Here is a 25,170-nt window from a genome sequence, read left to right as displayed (position 1 = left end):
ATTTCCTCCTGTCCTCTGTGAATCCAAGAGGAGAGCCCCACCCACTTCCTTCCTCTCCCTTGCACCCAGCTCTCTCAGTGAGGGAATTCTGAAAATATGAGGGAAGGCACTGGAAACCCAGCCTAAAGGTTCTTGGAAGACCTGGAAGACTGGGTTTGGGGAATGCACATCTCCAATGCCACTGAAGGTAAATCCATGTGAGTTATGGCAAAATAGATGTAGTTAAACTCTGTGTCATTCAACTGAAGGGTTGATTCTGTTTGAATCTGATCACACAAATGTCAAAGAACAGAAAATATGGGCATGGTTCTTTTGTAAAGAGCTACATTTTAAACACGTTTCCATCCTTGAGATAGATAAATAGATATCTACACAAAAATCCACCTACAGAATTCCCATTAGAGTTAGAATCATTCCAGGAGAGGATGGTTGTGTGATTGGGTCAGTTTTATTCGAAGAGGGCAGCTTTCAGACCGAGTGATTCTAATATATATTATTTAATAGGGACACGATATGGGGTGGTGGTTAAGCAAATAGGCTCCGCTCAGGGTTCAAATCCCAGCCCTTCTGCCTCCATTGAGGAATCTTAGGCAAATAAGTCATTAACGGCTCTGGGCCTCAGTTTACCTTTCTGTGAAATGGAGCCAATTTAGAATGAAAAGGCTTCTACTACTGGTTAGATATTAGAACGGCGCCTGGTATAGAGAACATGCTCGGTGAATGGTAGCACTCTTGTTTTTTTAATAATGTACCCACATCTCATATTCATCGGTCCTTATAATTTTCCCTGGAGTGTTCTCTTCCCTAGACAGATGAAAAAAACTGAGGTTCAGAGAGGACCTCGGTGACAGTCGGAAGAGGGTGCGGGGAAGACAGTCGAGGTAGAGAAGTTTGCACCTCAGACCCAGGAGGGTTCTAATTCCCCGCACGGCCAGGTTGGCCCCACAAGAGGCGTCCTTGGTGGAGAGCTTTGGACGTTCGAAATAGGGAGTGAGCACGTTAGCTAGGACACCCATTCATTTCCCTCCTCAACAAACATAGTTAGTGTTCCTGCGAAGGCACTTGAAATACCTTGAAATAAGTCAGTGAAAGACAGCCCTGCCACCGGCTGTCAGTAAGGCACCCAGAGGAGTAAACAGGAAATTACAATAAGGAGAGACGATTGTGCTGCCAGGGAAAAGTGCCTGGCGCCTGAGGAGTCCAGGGCGCCTGGCCAGCATGGCCTGGGGAGCAGGCGTGGAAGTTCTCTTAGAAGGCCTCCCACAAGACTGGCCGAGCTCGAAGCCAGCTGAGGTCTAGGCGAGGGCGGGGGTTCGGAGAGGAAACAGGAAGAGAAGGCAGAGGCCGAAGGTGCGCTGGGGGCAGAGGGCGACCCTGCTGCAGGGAGGAGGAACAGAATCCAGATGAGGAAGAGCCTGAGCCAAGATGGAGGTCAAACAGCGGGGTGAATTCAGGAAATGTCCGGTGCGCGGGAGGCGGGGGCTGGAAACAGTGCTTGGGCGAGTCTGGGTGGTTCTGACTAGCTGGTGCCACTAAGGGAAAGAGGGACAGCAGACTCACTCTGGGGGACGGGTTGAGGAAGCCAAGTTTCCAACAAGGTGAAGGTGCTTCTGCAAGACCCACGGGACCTAGAGGCTCACGTCTCTGGCAGGAGCGTGTGCAGCGGTTAACCTCGGGCAGCGTGGGAGAAACGTGGCGCGTTGGGCGAGAGAATGAGGCTGCAGAGGCGATGGGCAGGAGGGGCACCTCCGGCGGACCTGCCTGTGGAGACAGAATAAACACAAGGAGAAATGCGAGGGGTGTGAAAGTGCAGCGATAGACTCCCAAAAGGGAGATTTAAGAAATTGCAAAAAAAAAAAAAAAAAAAAAAAAAAGAAATTTATTTTGTAAATAAATGCACCCACAGATACAAACACACAAAGGCATTGAGAAACAGGAAGTGGTTATCCTGGGAAGTAGGCTGAAAGGTGAATTTTGGTTTTCTTCTGTGTGCTTTTCTCTATTTTCCATATTCTAATGAGAATTTGTAATCCTGGGGGGCGTCTGGGTGGCTCAGTCGGTTAAGCATCCACCTTCCGCTCAGGTACCAATCTCTTGGTTGGAACCCCACCCCTGGCTTCGCACTGATAGCTCAGAGCTTGCTTGGGATTCTCTCTCTCTCTCTCTCTCTCCCTCCTGCACACGCATGCTCTCTTTCTCTCAAAAATAAACAAACATAAAAAAAAAAAAAGAATATGTAATCCCAGAAGTCAAAGGACACAATAAATGTTATTTACAATAAGAAGAGTCTTTATAGAGCCAGATGTCACCAAGAGGTCAAATGTCACCAGGACGAATGAGGAACTAGAGGGGTTTTGGGACGTGGCTCTGAGAGGGGACAGGTGGCCTGAGGAAAGCAGTTCTGCTGGAGTGAAAGGGAGGAGTGGGGTCTGTGTGGCAGGCATTAAAACCCAGTGGAGGGGTGCCTGGGTGGCTCAGTCAGTTAAGCGTCCGAGTTCAGCTCAGGTTATGATCTTGTGGTTCACAAATTCAAGCTCTGGGTCGGGCTCTATACTGACAGCTCAGAGCCTGGAGTTGCTTTAGATTCTGTGTCTCTGGCTCTCTCTGCCCCTCTGCCTCTCACGCTCTGTCTCTCTGTCTGTCTGTCTCTCTCTCTCTCAAAGGTAAATAAATAAACATTAGGGAAAAAAAAAACAGTGGAAAGACAAATGACAAACAAAGGGAAATATTCGCAGCCCCTACGGCAGAACAAAGACAAATCTTCCTAAAATATAAATAGCTCCTAGACTTGTATAAGGAAAAACACAAAAGCCTAGTATAAAAATGGACAAAGAATATACAGAGGCAGCTCACTGAAAATGAAATGCAAGCAAAACGGGAGTCTTAGCTCAGTTTCAACTTGCAATAAGAAAAATGCAAATTATGAGGACACTGAGAAACAATTTTGTTTCTACCAGATTAGAGATATGTAAAAGTTTTACCACATACCGTGTTGATGTGGGGAGATATGCACTCTCTCATATTGCTGGTGGCAGTATAAATTCCCCCGATATGGAGGGAGCTTAATATATATAATGAATTACTGATGTATATGCTTTTTTTAAATTTTTGTTTTTAAGATTTATTCATTTTTCAGAGACAGTCAAAGCATGAATGGGGAAGGGGTATAGAGAGAGAGGGAGACACCGAATCCAAAGCATGCTCCAGGGTCTGAGCCATCAGCACAGAGCCCGAAGCGGGGCTCGAAATCACGGACCTCCCGATCATGACCTGAGCCGAAGTCGGATGCTTAACCAACTGAGCCACCCAGGCGCCCCTGATGTATATACTTTTTAACTTAATATCCCACTTTTAGAAACGTATCTTCTAGAAATATCTGCATTATATGAAACGCCACGTGTGGTGTCATTCATTGTAGCATTGATTATAATAGTTGAAGATTGGGAACAACTGTCAGGAAAGAACAGACAAAGTCAATGTCAAGACTTCACTACATAGTGAGATCCTATGCCACTATAAAAAAATCATACAGAAGCTCTCTGTGCACCAATAGAAAAATATCTCCAAGGTATCTATTTTAATTACTTTAAAAAATAAACTATTTTTTAAAGTTTATTTTATTATTTATCTCTGAGGGGGAGGGGCAGAGAGAGAGGGAGACAGAGGATCTGGGCTCTGCGTTGACAGCAGCGAGCTTGATGTGGGGCTCGATTCACGAACAGTGAGATCATGACTTGAGCCAAAGTCGGACACTTAACTGACTGAGCCACTCAGGCGCCCCACCTATTTATTTGAGAATAGTTTTACATTTACAGAGAAATTGTGAAGATAGTACAGACTATTTCTGTATCCCCCACACCCAATTCCCCCTATAATTAGCATCTGACCTTAGGATAGTACGTTCGGTACAGTTAAGGAACAGATATTGATAACATTAGTATTAACTGAAACCCATACTTTATTCAGATTTCCCTAGCTTTTACCCAGTGTCCCTTTTCTGTGCCAGGGTCCCATCCAGGAGACCACATGACACTTAGTTGTCTTTTTCTCCTTAGGTTCCTCCTGGCTCTGTGTCTCAGACTTTCCTTGTTTTGGTGATCTTGACAGTTTTGAGGAATCCTGGGCAGGTGTTTTGCAAAATGTCCCTCAGGTGAGATTTGTCTGTTTTTCTCATGATTAGACTGGAGTGTTGGAGTTGGGGGGAAAGAAACCAAAGAAGTAAAAAGCCATTCCTGTTGACGCTGACCTTGATCAGCTGCCTGAAGTTGTGTTTGTCAGGTTTCTCTACCATTAAGTTACTCTTTCCTCCCACTTTTCATACTGCCCTCCTTGGAAGGAAGTCACTAGGTGCTGCCCACGCTTAAGGGGTGGGCAATCACGCTCCACCTTTGACGTACTCTCATCGTTGTGTTCTTTGTTTTTGCCATTATTTTGAGCATTTCCTTACTTTCTGGCACAAGACGCGTTGGGCTCATCTTATACCTTTCCTGCACCAGCCCTAGAATCAGACATTTCTCCCACAAGCCCCAGTTCTGTTTATTGGTGAATGGTATTAGAAACCAAGTACTGGGCACTTGGTGTGCTCATTGCTACTGGAGTGTTGTGGCTTTGGGCCCTCTCAGCCTGCAGAGGAAGGAAATGCGTGTGTGTATACTGACCCCAGTATACACACATATCTATAAATATATTGTATGTAATCATCTGTATCTATGTTAAGCTAAACGTGAATTCATATTGATATCTCCAAGTCTGATCTATGACCACATGGATCATCTAGCCTCTTTTCCTGGATTATCTGTAATATTCCCAAGATAATAATTTTTTTTTTTAGAAAAAAGGAGGGTTCAGGGGCACCTGGGTGACTCAGTCAGTTGTGCGTCCGACTTCAGCTCAGGTCATGATCTCGAGGTGAGTTTGGGCTCCGCGTCGGGCTCCGTGCTGACAGCTCAGAGCCTGGAGCCTGCTTCGGATTCTGGGTCTCCCTCTTTCTCTGCCCCTCCCCCACTCATGCTCTGTCTCTCTGTCAAAAATAAATAAACATTAAAAAAAAATTTAAGAAAAAAAGGAGGGTGCAGACTGATGAGTATACCAGGATACCTTTTGTGCAAAGAGGGTAGAGAAATAAAATATGTTTGGGGGCACCTGGGTGGCTCAGTCAGTTAAACATCGGACTCTTGGTTTCGGCTCAGGTCATGATCTCAACGGTTTGTGAGTTCGAGCCCCACATCTGGCTCCGTGCTGACGGCTCAGAGTCTGGAGCCTGCTTCGGATCCTATGTCTCCCTCTCTCTCTGTCCCACCCCTGCTCATGTTCTGTCTCTCGTCTTTCAAAATTGAATACATGTTAAAAAAAAATTTTTTTTAATGGTTAAGATGGGAAAGTTTATATTCTGTTGAAACCATCATTTAAAAAATGTACAAAAAAGTTACCGTGTTCATTTTGCTTTACTGTTTTCCACTCAGCGTATTTTCAGAATCTTATAGCCGTGGCTGTGTGGTGTCCAGTCCACTGCTCCTGTTATGTGGTAGTCCATAGTTTTTCTAGCACATTCTATTTTTTAAATTGAGAAATAATTGACATATGACATTATATTATATTAGTTTATATACATTATAAACATTATATTAGTTTACATACAAATATGATTCCATTTTTTTTTCTTGTGTTGAGAACTTTTAAGAACTCTTTGGGCAGGGCACCTGGATGGCTCAGCAAGTGCAACATCTGACTCTTGATCTTAGTGTTGTGACTTCGCCCCACGTTGGGTGTAGAGATTACTTAAAAATGAAATCTTAAAAAAAAAAAAGAACTATTCTCCTAACAACTTTCAAACATACAACCGTATTATTAACTATAGTCACAAAGCTGTACATTACATCCCCATGACATATTTATTTTATAACTGGAAATTTATACCTTTTGACCCTCTTCACCCATTTTGCACACACCCCCATCCCCACCAATCTGTTCTTTATATGTATGAGTTAGATTTTTTGCTTTTGGCTTTGTTTTTGTTTTTTGTTTTTTTAAGATTCTACACATAAGTGAGATCATACATATTTGTCTGTCTTTGTCTGACTTATTTTACTCAGTATAATGCCCTCAAAGCCCATCCATGTTGTTGCAAACGGCAAGATTTCTGGCCCACTTTAGACCCCGCTTTCTCAGAAACCAGAAGACAAAGCTATGGTGCTATTCTGAGGGACTGGAGAAGTCGGGCTGAGGGGGTTCCTGTGATGTGGCCTCATCCTTGCAGAAAAACTGGAAGCTGTGGAGGGGGGCCTGAAGGAAATGGGGGCAGCAGCTGCAGAGAATGGCAGTTAGTCATCAAGATGTGAAATCTAGATTGCCACATGGCCTCGATCAAGGTCACCCAGCCTGAGCTGTGCAGGTTGCAGGCAGCACGGGCCAGGGCCCTTCCCCAGCCAAACCCTACCACCCGGTTCCGTGCACAGAGGAAGCTAGCCACAATGAAGGCCAGGGGAGAAGATCAGAAAGTGTAGTTACAGATCCTTGAGAGACAGCAAGGACAAAGTGGGAATGACCTTCCAGGGCATTAGGCTGAGAGAGCAGGCAAATGAAGTTGAGCTGGGATCAAGTCCAAAGGGACTGGAGAAACAGGGGGCGGGATGCAGATTTGGCAGGGGGCAGGCCAGACAGGCCTGGCTGTAGCTGGGGGGGCACTTCTGTTTCAGAGTCTGGATGTGGGAGAATGTGACGCATGCACGCTTGCGTATGTGTTAGACGCGTGTGTTCATTAGATGCATTTATCACATGTATGCTAATTCATTTCACTTCTCGAATGCTAGGCAGCCGCCATGTGGTGCAACTCTGGGCGTGCACCACACCATCTAGGTGAATGACACTCCCTCTGATTGGTCGGCACACAAACTACAGGTGGGGCTCCTTCATCTAAATGTGATGATGATGATGAGTTTACCCCCCGGGGAGCGCTCACTGCTCACCAAGCGCTAAGCACACTTTGATCCCTGTTGTCCACCCGACACGCCCTGAGAAGTAGCCAGGGGCACCCCTGTTAAAAAGAAAACCACGGCCCCTCATGGAGTCACTTAGGTTAAGGCCCCACATCAGCAAACCAAGACTAATACCTGACTTAACTGCAGTTTCAACCCCTCCCAGGAATGTGACCTTTAATCAGTCAACCTGGAATTTCTTGGGCAGCGCTAGGAAATGTACAGATAGACTGCTTCCGTTCCCTTTGCCTGAAACAATACACTGCTAATAATTTCCCTTTCCCGCTTCCTCTCTGCCTTTGCAAACCTTTCTTTTTCTACAGCTGGACGGAGCTTTTTTCTGTTTGCTGGGTGGGACGCTGCCTGATTCATAAATTATTCAATAAAGCCAGTTCGATCTTTCCAACCACTCAGTTGAATTTTGGTTGTTTAACAGATTTGGCGGCCGCGGCAGACCCCAAAGAAGACTGTGGATAGGCGTGGTAGCTGCGAACCCCTTTTTGAGTTCACTGTCTTTCTCACCGTTTCCCAGGGCTGTGGGTAAGTCCCTCTCAGTTGGGAACCGGGCTTTCTTTGCGATGAGTTCCTGATCTAACTGGCTTCCCGGTCCAGGGCTTAGTGGGTCAGTTTGAGATGGCAAGCTGAGGCTGGAGCCCTTGGTTCAGTCTTCAGTTCCCAGTGGTTTGGAACTGCTCGCCCGAGAGGGAGACTGAGGTCTGCCTGTGGAGTCCACACTGGAATTGCTGGCACTGTGCAGTCTTCTATGGGCTGGTCCGCAGTGACTTCTAAACCCTCGTTCTTGGTTCTGTCCTCAGATTCCACGCGGGGAGCTGCTGGTGGCAGCTGTGTTTCTCCATTTGTATGGAATCAGTCTGCAGTCCCCATCCTTTGAGGTCGGGTTGACCTTTCCCCAGCCCCTAGTTCTTTGGGTACTGCTGCGGCCACGGTTGGTTTCCTTGGTTTCTGTGGCTTTCTGTTAGTGTACCCACAAGGTAAGGTGTAATTGCTGATGGGGATCTTGGAAGCCAAAAAGCCACAAAAATTGGTGGTCATGGGTTCAGCATTTAAGAGTTGTTAGAGTGTGAAGAGTGCCACCTGACCCAAAGACGCCCGTGTTAGGATAAGTTGGCCACAGAATGGGTTAGATTGACACTAAGTCATCTACCAACCTCAAGAAAATTTTCGCGCGGGGCATCTGGGTGGCTCTGTCTGTTAAGTGTCCGACTTTGGCTCAGGTCACAATCTCAGGGTTCGTGAGTTTGAGTCCCGTGTCAGGCTCTCTGCTGTCAGCACAGAGCCTGCTTCAGATCCTCTCCCGCCCCCCCATCCCCCTCCCCCTCCCCCCCCATCTCTCTCTCTCAAAAATAAATAAACATTTAGGGTGCCTGAGTGGCTCAGTCAGCTAAGCATCCAGCTCTTGATTTTGTCTCCAGTCATGATCTCATGGTTTGTGGGTTCGAGTCCTGCAGTGGGCTCCGTGCTGATGCGCGGCGTCAGCTGGAGATTCTCTCTCTCTCCTCTGTCTCTGCCCCTCCCCCACTCTCTATCTCAAAATAAATAATAAATAAACAAGTAAATAAACATTTAAAAAAAGAGACAATTTCTGTGCAATGAGGTGAAACACTGAAACACCACACAAACCCAATTCCATGTGCATCTTTCTTAGGTATCAATCTGGCTTCGAGAAACCCAGAAGCTTAATGAAAAAAACAAACAAACAATAAAAGTAAGTAAATAAATAATAAAGATGGGATCCTTAATTCTTACAGAGTCAAGTGTACCACCTTCCAGCGCACCTGCTTATTTTATGTCTAAGAACTTCGGTTCTGGAAGCTATAGATATTTACACAAATGGCAAAATCTTACTAAGCTTGATTTGCGTTCTGAGGAACTTGGCTTCATAAACGTCAGGTGGCGATCCCCAAAATAAGGCCAAAGTGAGTTGTACTTCATTTACAGCTAGATCTGGCTGGACAGAAATGTAGGTTAAACTCCTTTACCAGCCCTCAGGGGAATTACAGTGGCCATTAGGAAGAATGTTCCAATCAGATAAGATCATTTAAGAAGTACACGTAAAAACAAAGGCTTCAAAATTGCAAAACCAGCTTTATTGAAACTTTCGGTGCAAAAAAGTTGATAAAAAATTACGAAGACACAGAAGTAATACAAACGACTGTAAGACTGTCCTAATTCTTACTGCCTCCCCCTCCCTCTATCCTTTACTCAAAGATTCCTTCTAGTTATCCTCTGTCTGAATTGCCTTTACACTGCATGACTGGAGACAAAAGTCCACCGGTTTAATCACTTTACAGACACCACCATATCTGTTGTCAAAGGAGCCCCCCCTACCCCCCTTGAGCCTCTCCCAGAGCTGATGCGACTCTGTGGAAATCTTCTGGTAAGCTGCTACATTGTTCCCTGACACAGCCAAAGGAAAACTAAAATTAAAAGCCAAACAAAGCCTTGCCAAATTCTAGTAAATATCAGAGCTATACTCTCTCCACTTTAAGCCCCACTCAGAACCTTAGGATGGGATCCTGGAAAAACTGATGGAAGCTGGCTAGAAGGCTGTTTCCTGTCAGTGAAATGTACCCACGAAGAAAGAAACTAACAAACATTTCACCATAGGTGGGTGGATATGTCAGTCCTCCACATTCAGGCTACAGCCCAGTTCTTCAGAAGAGGGATTAAAGGCAACTGTCCTTATCTTACAAATCTTTACAAAACTAGACTTGCAGCTCTAAAGGCAATTCAAAGTTCACCTATTGCTTTACTAATTCCCAAACCTCCCCTATCTCAAGGGGCTTGTAAATGATTGACTTTACAAAGCCAAAGTCCTTCTTGGAGGAATTTGCATTCTCTTCCTGGGACTTTGAGATAAAAATATTAAAAGTACAAACTTCAGGAAAGCCATTCTTTCCCCCTCTTTAAAAAAAATTTTTAATAATGTCTTGGGGTGCCTAGGTGGCTCAGTCGGTTAAGCATCCGACTTCAGCTCAGGTCATGATCTCGCAGTTTGTGGGTTCGAGCCCCACGTTGGGCTCTGTGCTGACAGCTCAGAGCCTGGAGCCTGCTTCCAATTCTGTGTCTCCCTCTCTCTGTGTCCCTCCCCTGCTCATGTTCTATCTCTCTGTGTCTCTCAATAATAAATAAACATTAAAAAAATTTTTTTAGAAATTAATAATGTCTTAATTCTAGAAGTCTGTATGTTTTAATTCCCTTCACTTATTTTGCCTAAAGTAATTCTTACCAGAAGTAGAATGAAAGGGAGAAAGGCAATTAGAAGTTTTTTAATTTAATTAAAAAAACTTTTTTATTTGAGAGACAGCCATCTGGAGAGAGAGAGAGAGAGAGAGAGAGAGAGAGAGAGAATCTTAAGCAGGTTCCATAGTCAGCTTGGAGCCTGATGAGGGGCTTGATCCCACAACCATAAGATCACGACCTGAGCCAAAATCAAGAGTCAGAAGCTCAACTGACTGAGCCACCCAGGCACCACAGGCCATTTGAAATTTACATGAATGGGGGCACTTGGGTGGTTCAGTCAGTTAAATGTCTGACTTCGGCTCAGGTCATGATCTCGCAGTTTGTGAGTTCAAGCCCCACACTGGGCTCTCTGCTGTCAGCACAGAGTCCGCTTCAGATCCTCTGTCTCCCTCTTTCTCTGCCCCTCCCCCTTGTTGCTCTGTCTCTCTCTCTCTCTCAAAAATAAATGTTAAAAAAAAGAAACTTAGACGAATGAAAAGTCATGTGTTTTCTTCCACAAATATTAGTAGAAAAATCTTTAGCAATCTGAGCAAGTCACCTGAACTTATTTCATCTGCCAGAAAAAGTTTGGATCTAACTGTTCTTTTATAAACTAGTGGGTTTTGTATTTTCATGCCTGTCTCGTGGCTAAAAATTTTAAAACGATAATTGTAAAGTCTCTGTTTATATGTTTATTGTAGATAGGTGACATTTTCTACTTCTGTGTGGAATTGCTAGAATTAATTTGCGAAGGCTTCTATTTAACTGGCTTAAAAATAAACACTTATAAATGAAATATTTCTAAATTTCAGAAGTATAATAGAAGCTAATCCAAGTGCTTTTCAGGTTCACATGCTCTGGGAAGATATTTTAGTATTAAAGCTAGTTTAAGGTTGTTAGTTTAATTAAAATAAACATGTCTTTGAAGTTATTAGCATTAAATATAATACTTTTATCCTACCCTGGTTTGCTAATCGAGGAAGGTCACGTTATCTCTGTTACAAAATTTGTCAACAAGAAAAATACCTTGGGACAATAGTTGATTTTATCTAATGTCTCATAAAGTTTTTGTGGGTAATCTAAACATAATTGTTAAGAAAAAATAAATTGAGTAGATATAAATAAGATAAAAAAATCTTAGGTAAACTTTTAAAATAATTTCCTCACGGGGCGCCTGGCTGGCTCTGTCGGAAGAGCATGTGACTCTTGATCTCAGGGTTGTAAGTTCGAGCCCCACATTGGGAGAAGAGATTACTTAAAAAAAAAAAAAAAAATTTCCTGAAATCTTTTAAACATCTTTTTTGTTTTGTTTTCAAAGTAGGCTCCACACCCAGCTTGGGGCTTGACCCTGAGAACAAGATTTGCATAGCCTACCGACTGAGCCAGGCAGACACCCCTTCCTCAAGTCTTTTTGGTAACCTGAAATCTTAAAGTTTTGCCAAGTGATGAGTTAAGTTAAATTCAAAGAATATCTAGATCATTTCCAAATAAGATAAAATGCTGAAACATTAATTACTGAACACAGGCTTCTCCTTTTTTTTTTTTTTTTTTTTTTGCTTCCTTTTACAGACAAGCTAAAAATAATTGTCTCTATTAATAAACATGGTTTATGCCATGGTGAGAAATTTTCTATAAAAAAGCATATTCTGAGGCTCCCAGGTGGCTCAGTCGGTTAAGTGTTCAACTTCGGCTGAAGTCATGATCTTGCGGTCTGTGAGTTTGAGCCCTGCATCGGGCTCTGGGCTGACAGCTGGGAGCCTGGAGCCTGCTTCAGATTCTGTGTCTCCCTCTCTCTCTGCCCCTCCCCTGTTCATGCTCTGTCTCTCTCTGTCCCAAAAATAAATAAACGTTAAAAAAAAAAAATTAAAAAAAAGATAATATTACAAAATTACTATATTTCTGTCTACAAAAATGCATTTCCATTAACTTCTTTTACTGAAAGCACACATCCTGTTCTCGCATTACTTTTTGTAATATAGTAATTTTGTTCTAAAATAGGGGTACTTAAAGAGGAAAATAGAGGACAAAATCTGAATGTAAAACAGAAAGAGTTGTAGAAGATTTGTGGAAAGGGAAATTTTCAAAAGGAATTTTAATATGTGATCAAATTGGCTAAGATTAAAATGAACTTATTTAAAAATGAGATTTAGGGGTGCCTGGGTGGCTCAGGTGGTTAAGCACCTGACTTCAGCTCAGGTCATGATCTCACGGTTCATGAGTTCAAGCCCCGAATCAGGCTTTCTGCTGTCAGCACAGAGCCCATTCTGGATCCTCTGTCTCCCTCTCTCTGACCCTCCCCCTGCTCTCTCTCTCTCTCTGAAAAATAAATAAACATTTAAAAAAATAAGCTTTAGTATCAAAAGTAAACAGCTGCAAAATTAGAAGTTAGCTTTTCTTGTTGTCAAAAGGACAAAGTTTTCTCAGGGCATCTGGTCAGCTCAGTGGGAAGAGCATGTGACTCTTGATCTTGGGGTCATGGGTTTAAGCCCCACATTGGATGTAGAGATTACTTAAAAAAAAAAAAAAAAAAAAAAAATATATATATATATATATATATATATATTTTATATATATATGTATATATATAAACTTAAAATACATATATATATAAACTTAAAAAAAGAATATTTTTTCTAGATTATTGACCTGTTCTTAAGAAGACATTATAAACAAAGGTTTTTCTTCACCTTTAATGTAATCTGCCTAGAAATGCAAAGATTGTATGCTTGCCTTTATTGAGTCTCTGATTACTTAGGAAAAAAAAAAAACCTGGAATCTTTTTAATGCTAAAAGAGTTGAAATTTTTAATAACTATTTTAACTTTCTGTATTTGCTTGCAAAGTCTTTACTTCTTGCTTTGGTTGAATGGATAACTAAGTATTGTGAAAGTGACCCATGATTCTATTTGCCCAAGTGTTTTAAAACCTTTTTGATTGATTGATTTTGAGAGAGAAAGTGGGTGAGCATGAGAGGAGGAGAGACAGAGGGAGGGAGAGAATCTTAAGCAGCCTCTACGCTCAGGACCGTGAGATCATGACCTGAGCCGCAATCAAGAGTCGGATGCCTAACTGACTGAGCCACCCAGGTGCCCCAACCTTTTTGATATTTTTGATGAGCTTCCCCCAAATCAAATCCTAAATAGTCTTTTTGACCTTGAACTACCTTTGAGTTATTCCAGACATTTCCCGGAACATCTCAAAGGATTTGTTCTCTCTCCTTATAAAAAGGGAGATATCAAACTTAATTAGGCTTATCTGATATATTAAATTACACGGGGAGCATTGTCAAATAAGAAATAATACTGATGTGGGAAACAAAAGGCAAAGGAAATGCAGATAAAATTCAGTTTCCTTATAACCAGCTGCCCAATGACAAATACTTGAGGCAGGCAGAGAATAACATTCTTCCAGGAACTCCCAACTATCTTATTGTTAATGCTTTGCCAGAGGGAAAAACAACCTTAGCTTGACAATAGCTAGGCCTCCAGGATCTTGTGGGTCTTCTTAGCACATGAAAGTCCTTTTGGAAACTTCCCCCTTGCTTTTACCTCCCCCAGCTCCCAACTATCGAATTAGTCACTCCTCACAATCCCAGTGCAACTCTTTCTGCCCAGAGGTCCTGTCCCTGTGCTTTAAGAAAGCCACCCTTTTGCACCAAAGGCTTCTCAAGAATTCTTTCTTGGGGCGCCTGGGTGGCTCAGTAGGTTAAGTGTCCAACTTCGGCGCAGGTCACGATCTCATGGTTCACAAGCTCGAGCCCCGTACCGCTTTGGATCCTCTGTCCCTCTCTGTCCCTGCTCCTCTCCCCGCTTCTCCAAAGTTAATAAACATTTGGGCACCTGGGTGGCTCAGAGGTTAAATGTCCAACTCTAGATCTCGGCTCAGGTCATGATCTCATGTGTCATGAGTTCAAGCCCCACATCAGTTCTACAAGGATAGTGCAGACCTTGCTTGGGATTCTCTCTCCCCTCTCTCTCTGCCCCTACTGGGCTCATACTCTCTCAATCTCTCTCTCCCTCTCAATAAATAAATAAACGTTTAAAACAAACAAACAAACATTAACGAAAAGCATTCTTTCTTGGCCATTGGCTTCGAACCTCAACATGTCAAACTGCATTGGTACTAAGCCTTCTTTATATTATGCCTGTATATGTTATGCCCAGAATTCACGATCCCCAAAGACCACCAGGGAGCCGGGTCCGATGCAAAAGCAAAGAGCCTTTATTCGAGCTAGCTCCAGCTCAATCCCCTACCTGTACCTACGCAGCGGTGAGATGCCGGAGAGAGCCAGCGAGTTTCAAAAGCACAAAGGTTTTGGGGCGCCTGGGTGGCTCAGTCAGTTAAGCGTCCGACTTCGGCTCAGGTCATGATCTCGCGGTCTGTGAGTTAGAGCCCCGCGTCGGGCTCTGGGCTGATGGCTCAGAGCCTGGAGCCTGTTTCAGATTCTGTGTCTCCCTCTCTCTCTCTGCCCCTCCCCCGTTCATGCTCTGTCTCTCTCTGTCTCAAAAATAAATAAACGTTAAAAACAAAAGCACAAAGGTTTTATAGGAGTCTAGGAGCAGTTGGTGAGATAATGGTTGTGGCCTTAGCTGATTGACTGGGGAAGGGTCGTGGCCTCAGCCGATTGGCTGGGGAAGGGTCGTGGCCTCAGCCAATTGGCTGGGGAAGGGTCAGAGTCCCGTTAGGCAGGTTGCTGGATGGGTTTTGATCGGGAAGTTTGAACGGGTGAGCGGGAGATTACTCAAGGGGAGGAGGCGTGGTCTGAGGTTTCTGCGATTTTCCCGGAAAGGGAACCATGTCGGGGACATGGTCACTCAAGGTGGAGGACACAGAACAAGATGGAGTCGGCCGGCGTAGGTCCGCTCTTTCATATACATGTTCTGGAAAACTTGTAAAATTCCTGGCAATCTGATGTGTCCTAATATAATGTCGGCACTTGTAATTCTAATTACTGTCTTAAAATGTATGTTGCAAGAATACCCAAGTTTCTTTGTTAATTGCATTACAATGAACTCTCATCAGATCTTTTTACCCAGGTCATGTTTAAGTCCTTTATCATTTACAGGCAGTTATTGTTTTACTCAGATACTTTTATAGAAGCTTCTAGTAAGCGAGTTTCATCTTCAGAGAAATTCATGGAAAGGAGTCTGCCAAGTACCATTGAACTCATGCATTGCGAGATCACGACCTTAGCCAAAATTGAGAGTCACATGCTCTACCGACTGAGCCACACCGGAGCCCGTAGAATACAGATTTCTGGTAACTTTCCGATCATACAACTGGACTGGTGAGAACAAAGCCTGCTCTTGAATCTCCTTGGAAGGGACTATAGCAGGCCCTCCTCACTAGTCAGATGGCAGCCAAACCACAGCACCTTAAACCTTGGATGTGCACCTTGGAGCTGGAGAAGGCTCCCCCTGGCATCTGGTCCTGTGCAAGTGTTGGAGACATCCAAGAGGCCAGATCGTGAGACCTCACACTTTAACTGATACGAAACCCTTTCTTTTTTCTTTCTTTCACAATGGCACTGGCCTGGAAAGATGACCCCCCTCATTGGTGTGAAGGGGGATAACCTTTGCCTTTCGGCCTGCTGGATTCGTCATCCCAAACTCCTATCTGTCCACATTCACAGTGCCACCTTAGTGGAAGTGGTTTGTGACCGGATGGGGTTTGTCCCTTGTCTTTGGTGGTCATCACTCTCCTTGGGTCTACAAAAGTCTAGAGAGCTGGTGCAAGATATGATTTGAAGTGGGGTTCGGGAACTAACGGTCAAGAAAGAATTCTTGAGACGGTTTTGATGCAAAAAAAAAAAAAAAAAAAAAAATGTGGTTTTTATTAAAGCCCAGAGACAGGATCTATGGGCAGAAAGAGCTGCACCAGGATTGTGAGGAGTGATTGGTTAGATACATTTTAAGTGGGGTTAAGTGGGGAGGGGCGGAAGAAACAAAGGAAGTTTCCAGAAGAATTTTCTTTTCTTTTCTTTTTTTTTTTTTAAATTAAATCTGCTCTTGCTTTATTTTATATATTTAGGGTGTAACACAATGCCTGGTATATACTGTTGCATTTTTTTTTAATTTTTTTTTTAACGTTTATTTATTTTTGAGACAGAGAGAGACAGAGCATGAACAGGGGAGGGTCAGAGAGAGAGGGAGACACAGAATCTGAAACAGGCTCCAGGCTCTGAGCTGTCAGCACAGAGCCCGACGCGGGGCTCGAACTCACGGACTGCGAGATCATGACCTGAGCCGAAGTCGGATGCTTAACCGACTGAGCCACCCAGGCGCCCCTGTTGCATTTTTTTTAATATATGAAGTTTATTGTCAGATTGGTTTCCATACAACACCCAGTGCTCATCCCAAAAGGTGCCCTCCTCAATACCCATCCCCCACCCTCCCCTCCCTCCCACCCCCCATCAACCCTCAGTTTGTTCTCAGTTTTTAAGAGTCTCTTATGCTTTGGCTCTCTTCCACTCTAACCTCTTTTTTTTCCCCTTCCCCTCCCCCATGGGTTTCTGTTAAGTTTCTCAGGTTCCACATAAGAGTGAAACCATATGGTATCTGTCTTTCTCTGTATGGCTTATTTCACTTAGCATCACTCTCTCCAGTTCCATCCACGTTGCTACAAAGGGCCATATTTCATTCTTTCTCATTGCCACGTAGTACTCCATTGTGTATATAAACCACAATTTCTTTATCCATTCATCAGTTGATGGACATTTAGGCTCTTTCCATAATTTGGCTATTGTTGAGAGTGCTGCTATAAACATTGGGGTACAAGTGCCCCTATGCATCAGTACTCCTGTATCCCTTGGGTAAATTCCTAGCAGTGCTATTGCTGGGTCACAGGGTAGGTCTATTTTTAATTTTTTAAGGAACCTCCACATCCAGAAGGATTTTCCTATGTTAAAGAAGACTCACAGGATCCTGGAGGCCTAGCTATTGTCGACTAAGTCCGTTTTTCCCTCTAGCAAGGCATTAGCGTTAAGACAGTTGTGGGGGCGCTTGGTTGGCTCAGTGGGTGGAGAGGTGACATTCCACTCGCCATCTCGGGGTTGTGAGTTCAAACACCACATTGGATGTAGAGATTACTTCAAAATAAAATCTTTTTAAAAAATATAACAAGACATTCCTGGAGGAATGTCACACTCTGCCGGCCTCAAGTATTTGTCAATGGGCTGCTGGATATAAGGAAATTGAATTTTATCTTCATTTCCTTTGGTCTTTGTTCTCCCCATCAGTGCACAGCCGGGCAATGCTTCTTAGGTTATCTCACTGTGTCCCCAACTTGTCACAAGTGAAATAAGACATCTCACTGGTTGACTCCCCTGGATTTACATCATTGAGTTAGTTAGAAAAGGCACCCTACCAGGGGTGCCTGGGTGGCTCAGTCAGTTGAGCGTCTAACTCTTTTTTTTTTTTTAATATTTTTATTTATGTATTTATGTATTTTTTTCTTTTTTTTAAATTTTATTTTTTTCAAGTTTATTTATTTATCTTGAGAGCAAGACCATGGGAGAGGGGCAGAGAGAGGGAGAGAGAGAGAACTCCAAGCAGGCTCCGCACTGTCAGTGCAGAGCCTGATGCGGGGCTCAAACTCACAAACCGCGAGATCATGACCTGAATCGAAGTTGGACGTTCAACCGACTGAACCACCCAGGTGCCCCTGTTTTTATTTATTTTTTGAGACAGAAATAGAGAAGAGCATGTGCAGGGGAAGGGCAGAGAGAGAGGGAGACACAGAATCTGAAGCAGGCTCCAGGTTCTGAGCTGTCAGCCCAGAGCCTGACGCAGGGCTCGAACTTGTGAACTGCGAGATCATGACCTGGGCCAAAGTCAGACACCCAACTGACTGAGTCAGGTAGGCATCCTGTGCTTCTGACTCTTGATTTCACCTCAGATCTCAGATCTCAGATTTCAGCTCAGATCAGATTTCAGCTGGATCGTGGGATGGAGCCCTGCATCAGGTTCTGTGCTGAGTGCTGAGCGTAGACCCTGCTTGAGATCGTCTCTCTCTCTCTCTCTCTCTCTCTCTCTCTCTCTCTTCCTCTGCCCCTTTCCCCCGCTCACTTTCTCTCTAAAATAAAAAATTTAAAAGAAAGAAAGAAAGAAGGAAAGAAAGAGAGAGAAGGAAAGAAAGAAAGAAAGAAGGAGAGAGAAGGAAAGAAAGAAATGAAAGAAAGGAAAAGGAAGAAAAGGAAGAAAGAAAAGAAAGAAAGGAATAAAGAAAAGACCTATCAGGAGGGATTCACAACTCAGGGTTTGCTTCCTTTAGCAGAGCCATACTTACCTGGTTAGGAGGAAATATAGATAAGAATATGATCAGAAACCTCTCCTTAACTCTTAAAGATATTGTAGAATCTGTCACTCAGACAATAGCTGGCCAACAAAGATCCTTAAACTCTGCAGTAAAGCTGTCCTCGATAACAGGATAGCCCTGATTATCTTTTAGCTGAGCAAGGAGGTGTCTGTGCTGTGGCCAATGCCATCCGCTGTACCTGGATTAACACTTCTGGGGAGGCTGAAACTCAGTTGCACGAGCTCGCTGCCCTAGCCACAGGGCTTAAAACAGTGACTCCTTCAGCAGAGTCTTACTTTGACTTATTTGGGTCTTGGAGACCATGGCTCTGAAGTGCGCGGCAGACACTGGGGATTATCCTGTTTGTGCTCATCACGATAATCTCCGTGGTGCCTTGTACTCTCTCAAAAGCTTTAAATGCGTGTTCACAGCTGTACTTCACCAAGTGCACGATCTCCCGAAGACTGGACTGTCAGAAAAAGAGCAAAGAGGATGAACTGACTTAAAAATGGTGAACCTTGGGGCTCCTGGTAGGCGTGATATCCATGCCATGGAACATGCAACTGTTGATGTCAGGGTTGTGAGTTTGAACCCCACGCTGGGTATCGAGATTACTTTATTTATTTAAAAAATTTTTTTTTCAATGTTTGTTTATTTTTGAGAGACAGAGAGAGAGCGCGAGTAGGGAAGGGGCAGAGAGAGAGGGAGACACAGAATCCAAAGCAGGCTCCAGGCTCTGAGCTGTCAGCACAGAGCCCGACGTGGGGCACGAACCCCCCAACCGTGAGATCATGACCTGGGCCGAAGTCGGATGTCCAACCGACTGAGCCACCCAGGTGCCCCTAGAGATGACTTTAAAAAAAAAACCCATGAACCTGAAGTTGTAACTTGTGACTACCTTAGTCACGGAATGTCTTAAATTTCGATCACGTCTCTCAGTTAAGCTTAGAATCGAATCAAAAAGGAGAAATGTCTAAAAAGAAGGGCACTGGGGTGGCTCAGTAGGTCGAGGATCTGACTCTTGATTTCAGCTCGGGTTATGATCCCAGGGTCGTGGGATGGAGCCCCAAGCTGGGCTCCACGCTCAGCATGGAACCTGCTTAAGATTCTCTGTCAGTCAATCCCTCTCTCTCTCTCTCTCTCTCCCTCTGCCCTTCTCTGCTTGTGCACTCTTTCCCTTTCTTAAAAAAAAAAAAAAAAAGAAATTGCTAAAAAAAAAAGAAAATCCCCAGGCCCCACATGGATCATGGAGTCACTTATGTCAAGGCCCCATACCAGGAAACCAAGACTTCATACCTAACCTAACTGTAGTTTTAACCCTCCTAGGGATGTGACCCTTAACCAGTCAATCTGGGATTACCTGCAGCACTAGAACATTTACGGATAGACTCCTTCTGTTCCCCCTTAGGGAGGTGACCTTACCTAAAACAATACACTCTTTGCTAATAATTTCCTTCCGCTGCCCCACCCCCTGCCCTTACAAACCTGTTTCTACAGCTGGACAGAGCTTTTTTCTGTTCGCTAAGTGGGATGCTGCCCGATTCATGAATTGTTCAGTCAAGCCAATTTGATCTTTTCAGTTACTCAGATAAATTTTTGTTATTTCACATCCCTAACCCACAGGTGAGAAAAAGGGGACTTTCAGAGAAGTAAAATAACTTGCCCCGAAGCCACCCAGACAGAAGTTGGCGGCATCTCGCACCAGGGCAAGGAACAACAGGTGGGGTCAGCGTCTTGCCGGGCTTCCTAGAACCCAGTGGGACTGCCCAGGGCCTCTCTAAAGCTCAAAGGACCTGCTAGTTTTGGGGCTTCCCCGAACAATCCCTGCCCTGCCCCCCAGGAACCTTAGAGAGCAGCTCTGTGGAAAAAAGGAGGCAGAAAGTGGTGTGGAGGAACTACTGGTCTTTAAGAGGTTCTTCAAGAGAGTGTGACTTTCTCTTAGACAAGGCTTGCAGAGGGCAGGAGGAGGAAGAGGGAGGTGGCTGGCGGAAATGATTCCTGGGAAGAGCGGGGGCGGCAGAGGAGGGAGAGGGCGGCTTACTTAGTTTAGTCTTTGAGGCCACAAAGGAGACAGGCGGCAGGGGAGATTGGAAATCCAGCCCCCCACTAAGCATAAGAGGGGTGGGTGGGTGTCGTGCAAATGGAAGGGAGCCACCACGGACCACTGCTGTAGGAAGGAACTTGAAATCAGCCACCAGCCGGGAAGACAGGACGAAAGGGCACACAGACACAAGAAGGATCTAGAGGCATGTAAGGTGGACAGGTCCCTAAGCTAAAGGGATTTGGAAGCTGCCTCTGTCCAAGAGGTTAAAGAGCTCACATGCACAGGCCCGGGTGTCCAGCCCAGAGAGACCAGAGGGGAAGCCAGGGAAAGATCTGGAAGGATGGGTGATGTGCAGCTGAGGGGCTGCTGCAGATGGTCTGGACTTCTCGCTGCAGCAAGAGGCTGGAGACTAGGGGAGAGGGCACCTGGGGCAGAGACTCCAAGGTCAAGAACAGGTCAAGGGTCCCTTGAGCCTTCCTGTGAGGGCAGTGGCTCAGCAGTAGCAAGTGTCTAACAACACAAATGATTTGAATCAGAGCACGTTTCACGCAGGAAGGAGCTCATCTGTTGCCACAATCTTCACCCCTCCCCGCCTCGCACCCAGGAGGGTCACTTCATTTCTATGACCGGCTGGCTCACGTGGATGCCAGATTTTTGGCCTTTGAGACACCTGCAATGCCGCCTTTGGAGACCCCAGGTTGGGGGAGGGGACGAGAGAGGAGGCTGGCGTCCCAAGGGCCCCTAACTTTGCCCAATGCCCTGTCCTCAGATGCTGCTCCTTGGTACCACGTCTGTACGGGTCCTCGGGGAGGGACCGTTGTGCCTTTAGCGTCTCTGGTACTGCCCATAAATGTCAACAGCGCCCTCTAGTTTTTGTAACAGTCACACATGCCTCCCTGGAAGTAGGGGTGAGATCACTCTAACTGAGAGCTCCTGGAGCCCCTCTTTGGTGCTGGGGAAGTGACTTCCACCCCTGCCAGAATTTTCTTGGCATAGAAGCACGGAGACACAGAAGCCAGTGGCAATGGCTGTTTATTATAACAATGCCCACAAGTGAGGGAGAGAGAGGAGGGCCCAAGCTTGGAGAGGTAGGCAGTGGGTACGTGTGAGCAGGAAAGTATGGAGAGCCTCCACAGCCACTGGGGAAGTGGCACTTAATCTTCAGTAGAATATACTCAGAAAGGGAGAGAGACTGGGGGAAATCCAGCCACCAGAAGCTGGCTGGGGAAAAAGAGAAACACTTCGGGCTGGGGGGGGTGGGCAATGGACGGCCTGGTGCTGGAGTAAGGGGCCCAGGTGCCACTACCTGGAGCCCGCTCCATTGGCAGGGAATGCAGAGCCGAGAGCAGTAAGGAGTGCCCTGCCCCTGAGCCCGGAGCCCCGCAGTGGTGGTGGTGGGAGCTGGGCTCTTGGGGCTCCCCTATCCCCACATGGTTGTCTGCAGCCACTGTGGGGAGGAGAGAAGCAGATCCAAGGCCGGTAGGGAGGGTGGGGTAGGATGGCTGGGGGAGCAGAGGGCAGGGGGAGCCGTGAGTACCTGGTTCAGATTCAAGCGAATATAGCCAGTGTTCTTGGGGTCCATGGATAGAAAGTATGCTGTTTGGGAGAGGAGGCAAGGGAAGGGGTTTGAGAGACGAGTCTGCGGTCTGCAAGACCCAATCCCAAAGAAGCAGGAGGTCAGAAAGGGCATCAGAAGCTGTCCCTTGCTGCCTCCAGGCTAACCCTCAGCCCAGGAAGGAATTAATGATAACAACTCCAAGCCTCGCCACGAGCCACACACAGAGCGTCGCCACGCGTGAAACTCATATGTTCTGTGGCTCCGTCCTATGAGGGCAATACTGTTACTGCCCACATTTTATAGATGAGAACAGAGGACGGAGGCACAGAGAGATAAAGCGCCTTGCTCAAGGCACACAGCCAACAAGTGGTGGGCCTGGGATTTGAACCCAGATCATCTGTGCCCTAAAGAGGGGGATGGTTTGGGAGCAGGGCTCCTCACGTGGGCGTGTGGGAGGCGGCCAGTGGTCCCCGACCCACGGTGGGGAGTGGGCAGATGGCTGACTCACTGAACATGGCCTTGAGCCTCAGGAAGCAGCTGATGAAGCTGTCAAAATCCACGATCATGTTATCGTTTGCATACCTGGCCACCAGCACCTGCATCACCTTGTTATTCAGCTTGATGCCTGGGAGAGAGAGGAGTGCGGCGGGGGAGTCCAGCCCCCTGGCCACCGCGTCCTCCCTCGCTGCCCCCAGACCCTCTCCCCTGACCCCCTGCTAACCTGCTTTCTCAATTGCCAAGCGCATCTCATAGGAGTTCAAGCTGCCTGAGTTGTCCTCGTCACACTCTCGGAAGATGTCCTGAAGGGATAGACAGAGGGGGTGTGCATAGCACGGTGGTGGAAATAATGAAATATTTCAGTATAGTTAACCTACAAGGACTACCCAAGACGCCAGCGCTGCCTACCCTGGCCCCCGCCCTGAGTGCCCAATATTCCTGTCATCTAGTGACTGTAGGGGGCCTCTGGCAAGGGGAGGGGGCTAAGACCGGAGTCAGGGATCTGAAAGACCCACTCCCAACTGGGCCCTCTGCACCAGTCCTTTAAACTGGTGATGCCTGGACTATACTGGTTGTTAATCTGACTAGCTAATGCACCAACACTCCAACAGATCCTGTCCTCTGTGTGTGTGTGTGTGTGTGTGTGTGTGTGTGTGTCTAGTCAGGGGCTCCAGGTTCTAGCATCGTCCTTACTAATCCCCATCACTCTTGAGGACCTCCCTTTCTCCCCGCCATAAACTGCTCCTTCAGTGTTTTTTACCGTCCATTTCTTGATTTTTTTCCACAGGATCTGGAACTCCAGAAGCCCCAGCTTGCCAGAGCCATCTTTCTGGGGAGGGGGTGGTAGTCAAGGATGTCAGAAGAGGGAGTGAAGAGGGCATCTTGGGGCCAGGGAAGCAGAGGGGCTCGCTGAGTGGGAGACATGAGACCCGGGGATCTTGTGTGGTCCCTATGGTAACAGCCAGAAAAACTGGCATCTTTTGCTACCTCAGAGCCTAATCCCCGGCAGGAAGGAGGGCATGTCTGGCCAGAGCGATGGTCACCGGGGGGCCAGGCTTGGGGGTAGGGGTGAGGGGTGGGAGAGCACTGGACAAGAAGATACATCCATGAGGTTGACCATACAGCGGCACACATCCAGGCCGAAGCCCTGGGTCCTGAAGTTTCTGACTGTGAGGGAGAGAAGGGGCAGGAAGAGAGAAGGAGTGAGTGGGGCATTGCAGGGGATGCAGGGAGCGGCCCAGGGTGGGTGCAAGCTGTGGGAGAAGGGTTGTGAGTGGCAGGATGGGGGGGGGGGGTGAAAGACTCACGTTTGGTGACCACCTTGTTGAGCAGCTTCTGTAGCTCATACATGCCTATCTCCTTGTCCTAGGAAGGGCGACCATAAATCCCAGCTCTGGCACGTTCCCCCCATCCACCTGCTTTGGGTGCCCAGCCCTCGGCCTCGCACCTCTCCTCCTGCCACTATCCCAAACAAATGTATGAAGTCCTGGTCTACATCATTCTCACAGAACTTCTCCTGGAGGGAAAGGAGTGGGAAAGGGACCCAGTCAAGAAAGTTCCTTCACACTCCTCAGATGCTTCCTCCGGTCCCTCGACCCCACAGCCTCCCCTCACCTCCTGGAGTAGCTCAGCACAGTTGGCTTCATCCAGTTCCCTGCGCAAAAGTGAAGGAAGGTTCGTGGTTATGCGGGATCAGGGAGACAGGGAATTTAGTGGGGTGCTTGTGGGGAGATCGTGTCGTGTATCTGAAGCAGCGTGCAACAGGTTCCATGGGATCTGGGTTCTGATTCTGGCTTGCTACTGAGAGTCCCCTTCCGTGTGCCTCAGTTTCCCTGACTTATTTATTTATTTTTTTTAACGTTTATTTTATTTTTGAGACAGAGAGAGACAAGAGCATGAACGGGGGAGGGGCAGAGAGAGAGGGAGACACAGAATCGGAAACAGGCTCCGGGCTCTGAGCCATCAGCCCAGAGCCCGACGCGGGGCTCGAACTCACAGACCGTGAGATCGTGACCCGAGCTGAAGTCGGACGCTTAACCGACTGAGCCGCCCAGGTGCCCCCAGTTTCCCTGATTTAAACTAGGGACAGAGTTGGGGAGGACCAGATGACTGCCCCCTGAGCTTGACATCCTACAGCTCTTGGGCAGGTGGTCTTGGAGCGGTGAGGTAGGGCTTCTCACCAGGACTCGCTGTGCTTTTCTGTGAAGACCCGTAGCAGGAAGTCAGCATCTCTGTGTGGCTCAAAGGTGGAGGGAATGATGACATATTCCCCCGGAGGCAGCCGGAGATGACTGCTCACCTCCCGCGAGTTAGTAAAGATCTCTGAGAAGCCATGGTCCTGATACTTTATGAAGAAGTCCTTCTTCAAGCGAGTATCCTGGATGTTCTGAAACTATATGTGCCTTGGAGGTGGGTACAGGGCTGGCATGTGAGTATAGGCAGAGAGAGGGACCCCAAAAGTGAAGCTTACTGGGGCAAGTCTCCGGGGGAGGCATTACCACAAACTGACCAGTCCTGGATACCACCCAGCTGGCAGGTAACCAAAGTATCTCCTGCCCG

At 46.3% G+C, this 25,170-nt stretch overlaps 1 protein-coding gene and 1 long non-coding RNA gene across 8 annotated transcripts in view; one reads left to right on the top strand and one right to left on the bottom strand.

The window, feature by feature from the left end:
- Nucleotides 1–1,076: 1,076 nt before the first annotated feature.
- On the top strand, nucleotides 1,077–21,582 carry LOC132667125 (uncharacterized). Of its 4 annotated transcripts, none has more exons than XR_009604984.3 (4): nucleotides 1,077–1,464; nucleotides 4,056–4,150; nucleotides 7,411–7,514; nucleotides 8,641–10,083. It is a non-coding gene; the product is annotated as an uncharacterized LOC132667125 (long non-coding RNA). The 4 variants fall into 4 exon arrangements; XR_009604982.3 differs by lacking the exon at nucleotides 8,641–10,083 and adding an exon at nucleotides 15,302–16,619 and having other exon boundaries at nucleotides 1,078–1,464; XR_009604983.2 differs by lacking the exon at nucleotides 8,641–10,083 and adding an exon at nucleotides 7,790–8,569 and having other exon boundaries at nucleotides 1,079–1,464.
- The window catches only part of CAPN11 (calpain 11), an 18,084-nt gene continuing 14,484 nt past the window's right edge, over nucleotides 21,571–25,170 (bottom strand). For 3 of the 4 annotated variants that reach the window (XM_078446943.2, XM_078446944.2, XM_078446945.2), the window contains 10 exons: nucleotides 24,792–25,003; nucleotides 24,226–24,265; nucleotides 24,059–24,127; nucleotides 23,919–23,976; nucleotides 23,714–23,778; nucleotides 23,372–23,440; nucleotides 22,835–22,913; nucleotides 22,696–22,738; nucleotides 22,093–22,151; nucleotides 21,571–22,002 (listed from right to left, as the gene is read on the bottom strand). In XM_078446943.2, coding sequence (XP_078303069.1) covers nucleotides 21,731–22,002; nucleotides 22,093–22,151; nucleotides 22,696–22,738; nucleotides 22,835–22,913; nucleotides 23,372–23,440; nucleotides 23,714–23,778; nucleotides 23,919–23,976; nucleotides 24,059–24,127; nucleotides 24,226–24,265; nucleotides 24,792–25,003 — 966 coding nt within the window. In that variant the 3' untranslated portion in view covers nucleotides 21,571–21,730. Of the gene's footprint in view, nucleotides 22,003–22,092; nucleotides 22,152–22,621; nucleotides 22,739–22,834; nucleotides 22,914–23,371; nucleotides 23,441–23,713; nucleotides 23,779–23,918; nucleotides 23,977–24,058; nucleotides 24,128–24,225; nucleotides 24,266–24,791; nucleotides 25,004–25,170 lie in introns of all 4 variants that reach the window. The other variant, XM_078446946.2, reaches the window with a different exon arrangement.

This window comes from Panthera onca, chromosome B2 (genome assembly GCF_046562875.1).
Source record: "Panthera onca isolate mPanOnc1 chromosome B2, mPanOnc1 haplotype 2, whole genome shotgun sequence".
Taxonomy (NCBI): Eukaryota; Metazoa; Chordata; class Mammalia; order Carnivora; family Felidae; genus Panthera; species Panthera onca.
This window is presented reverse-complemented; position numbering and strand designations above follow the sequence as displayed.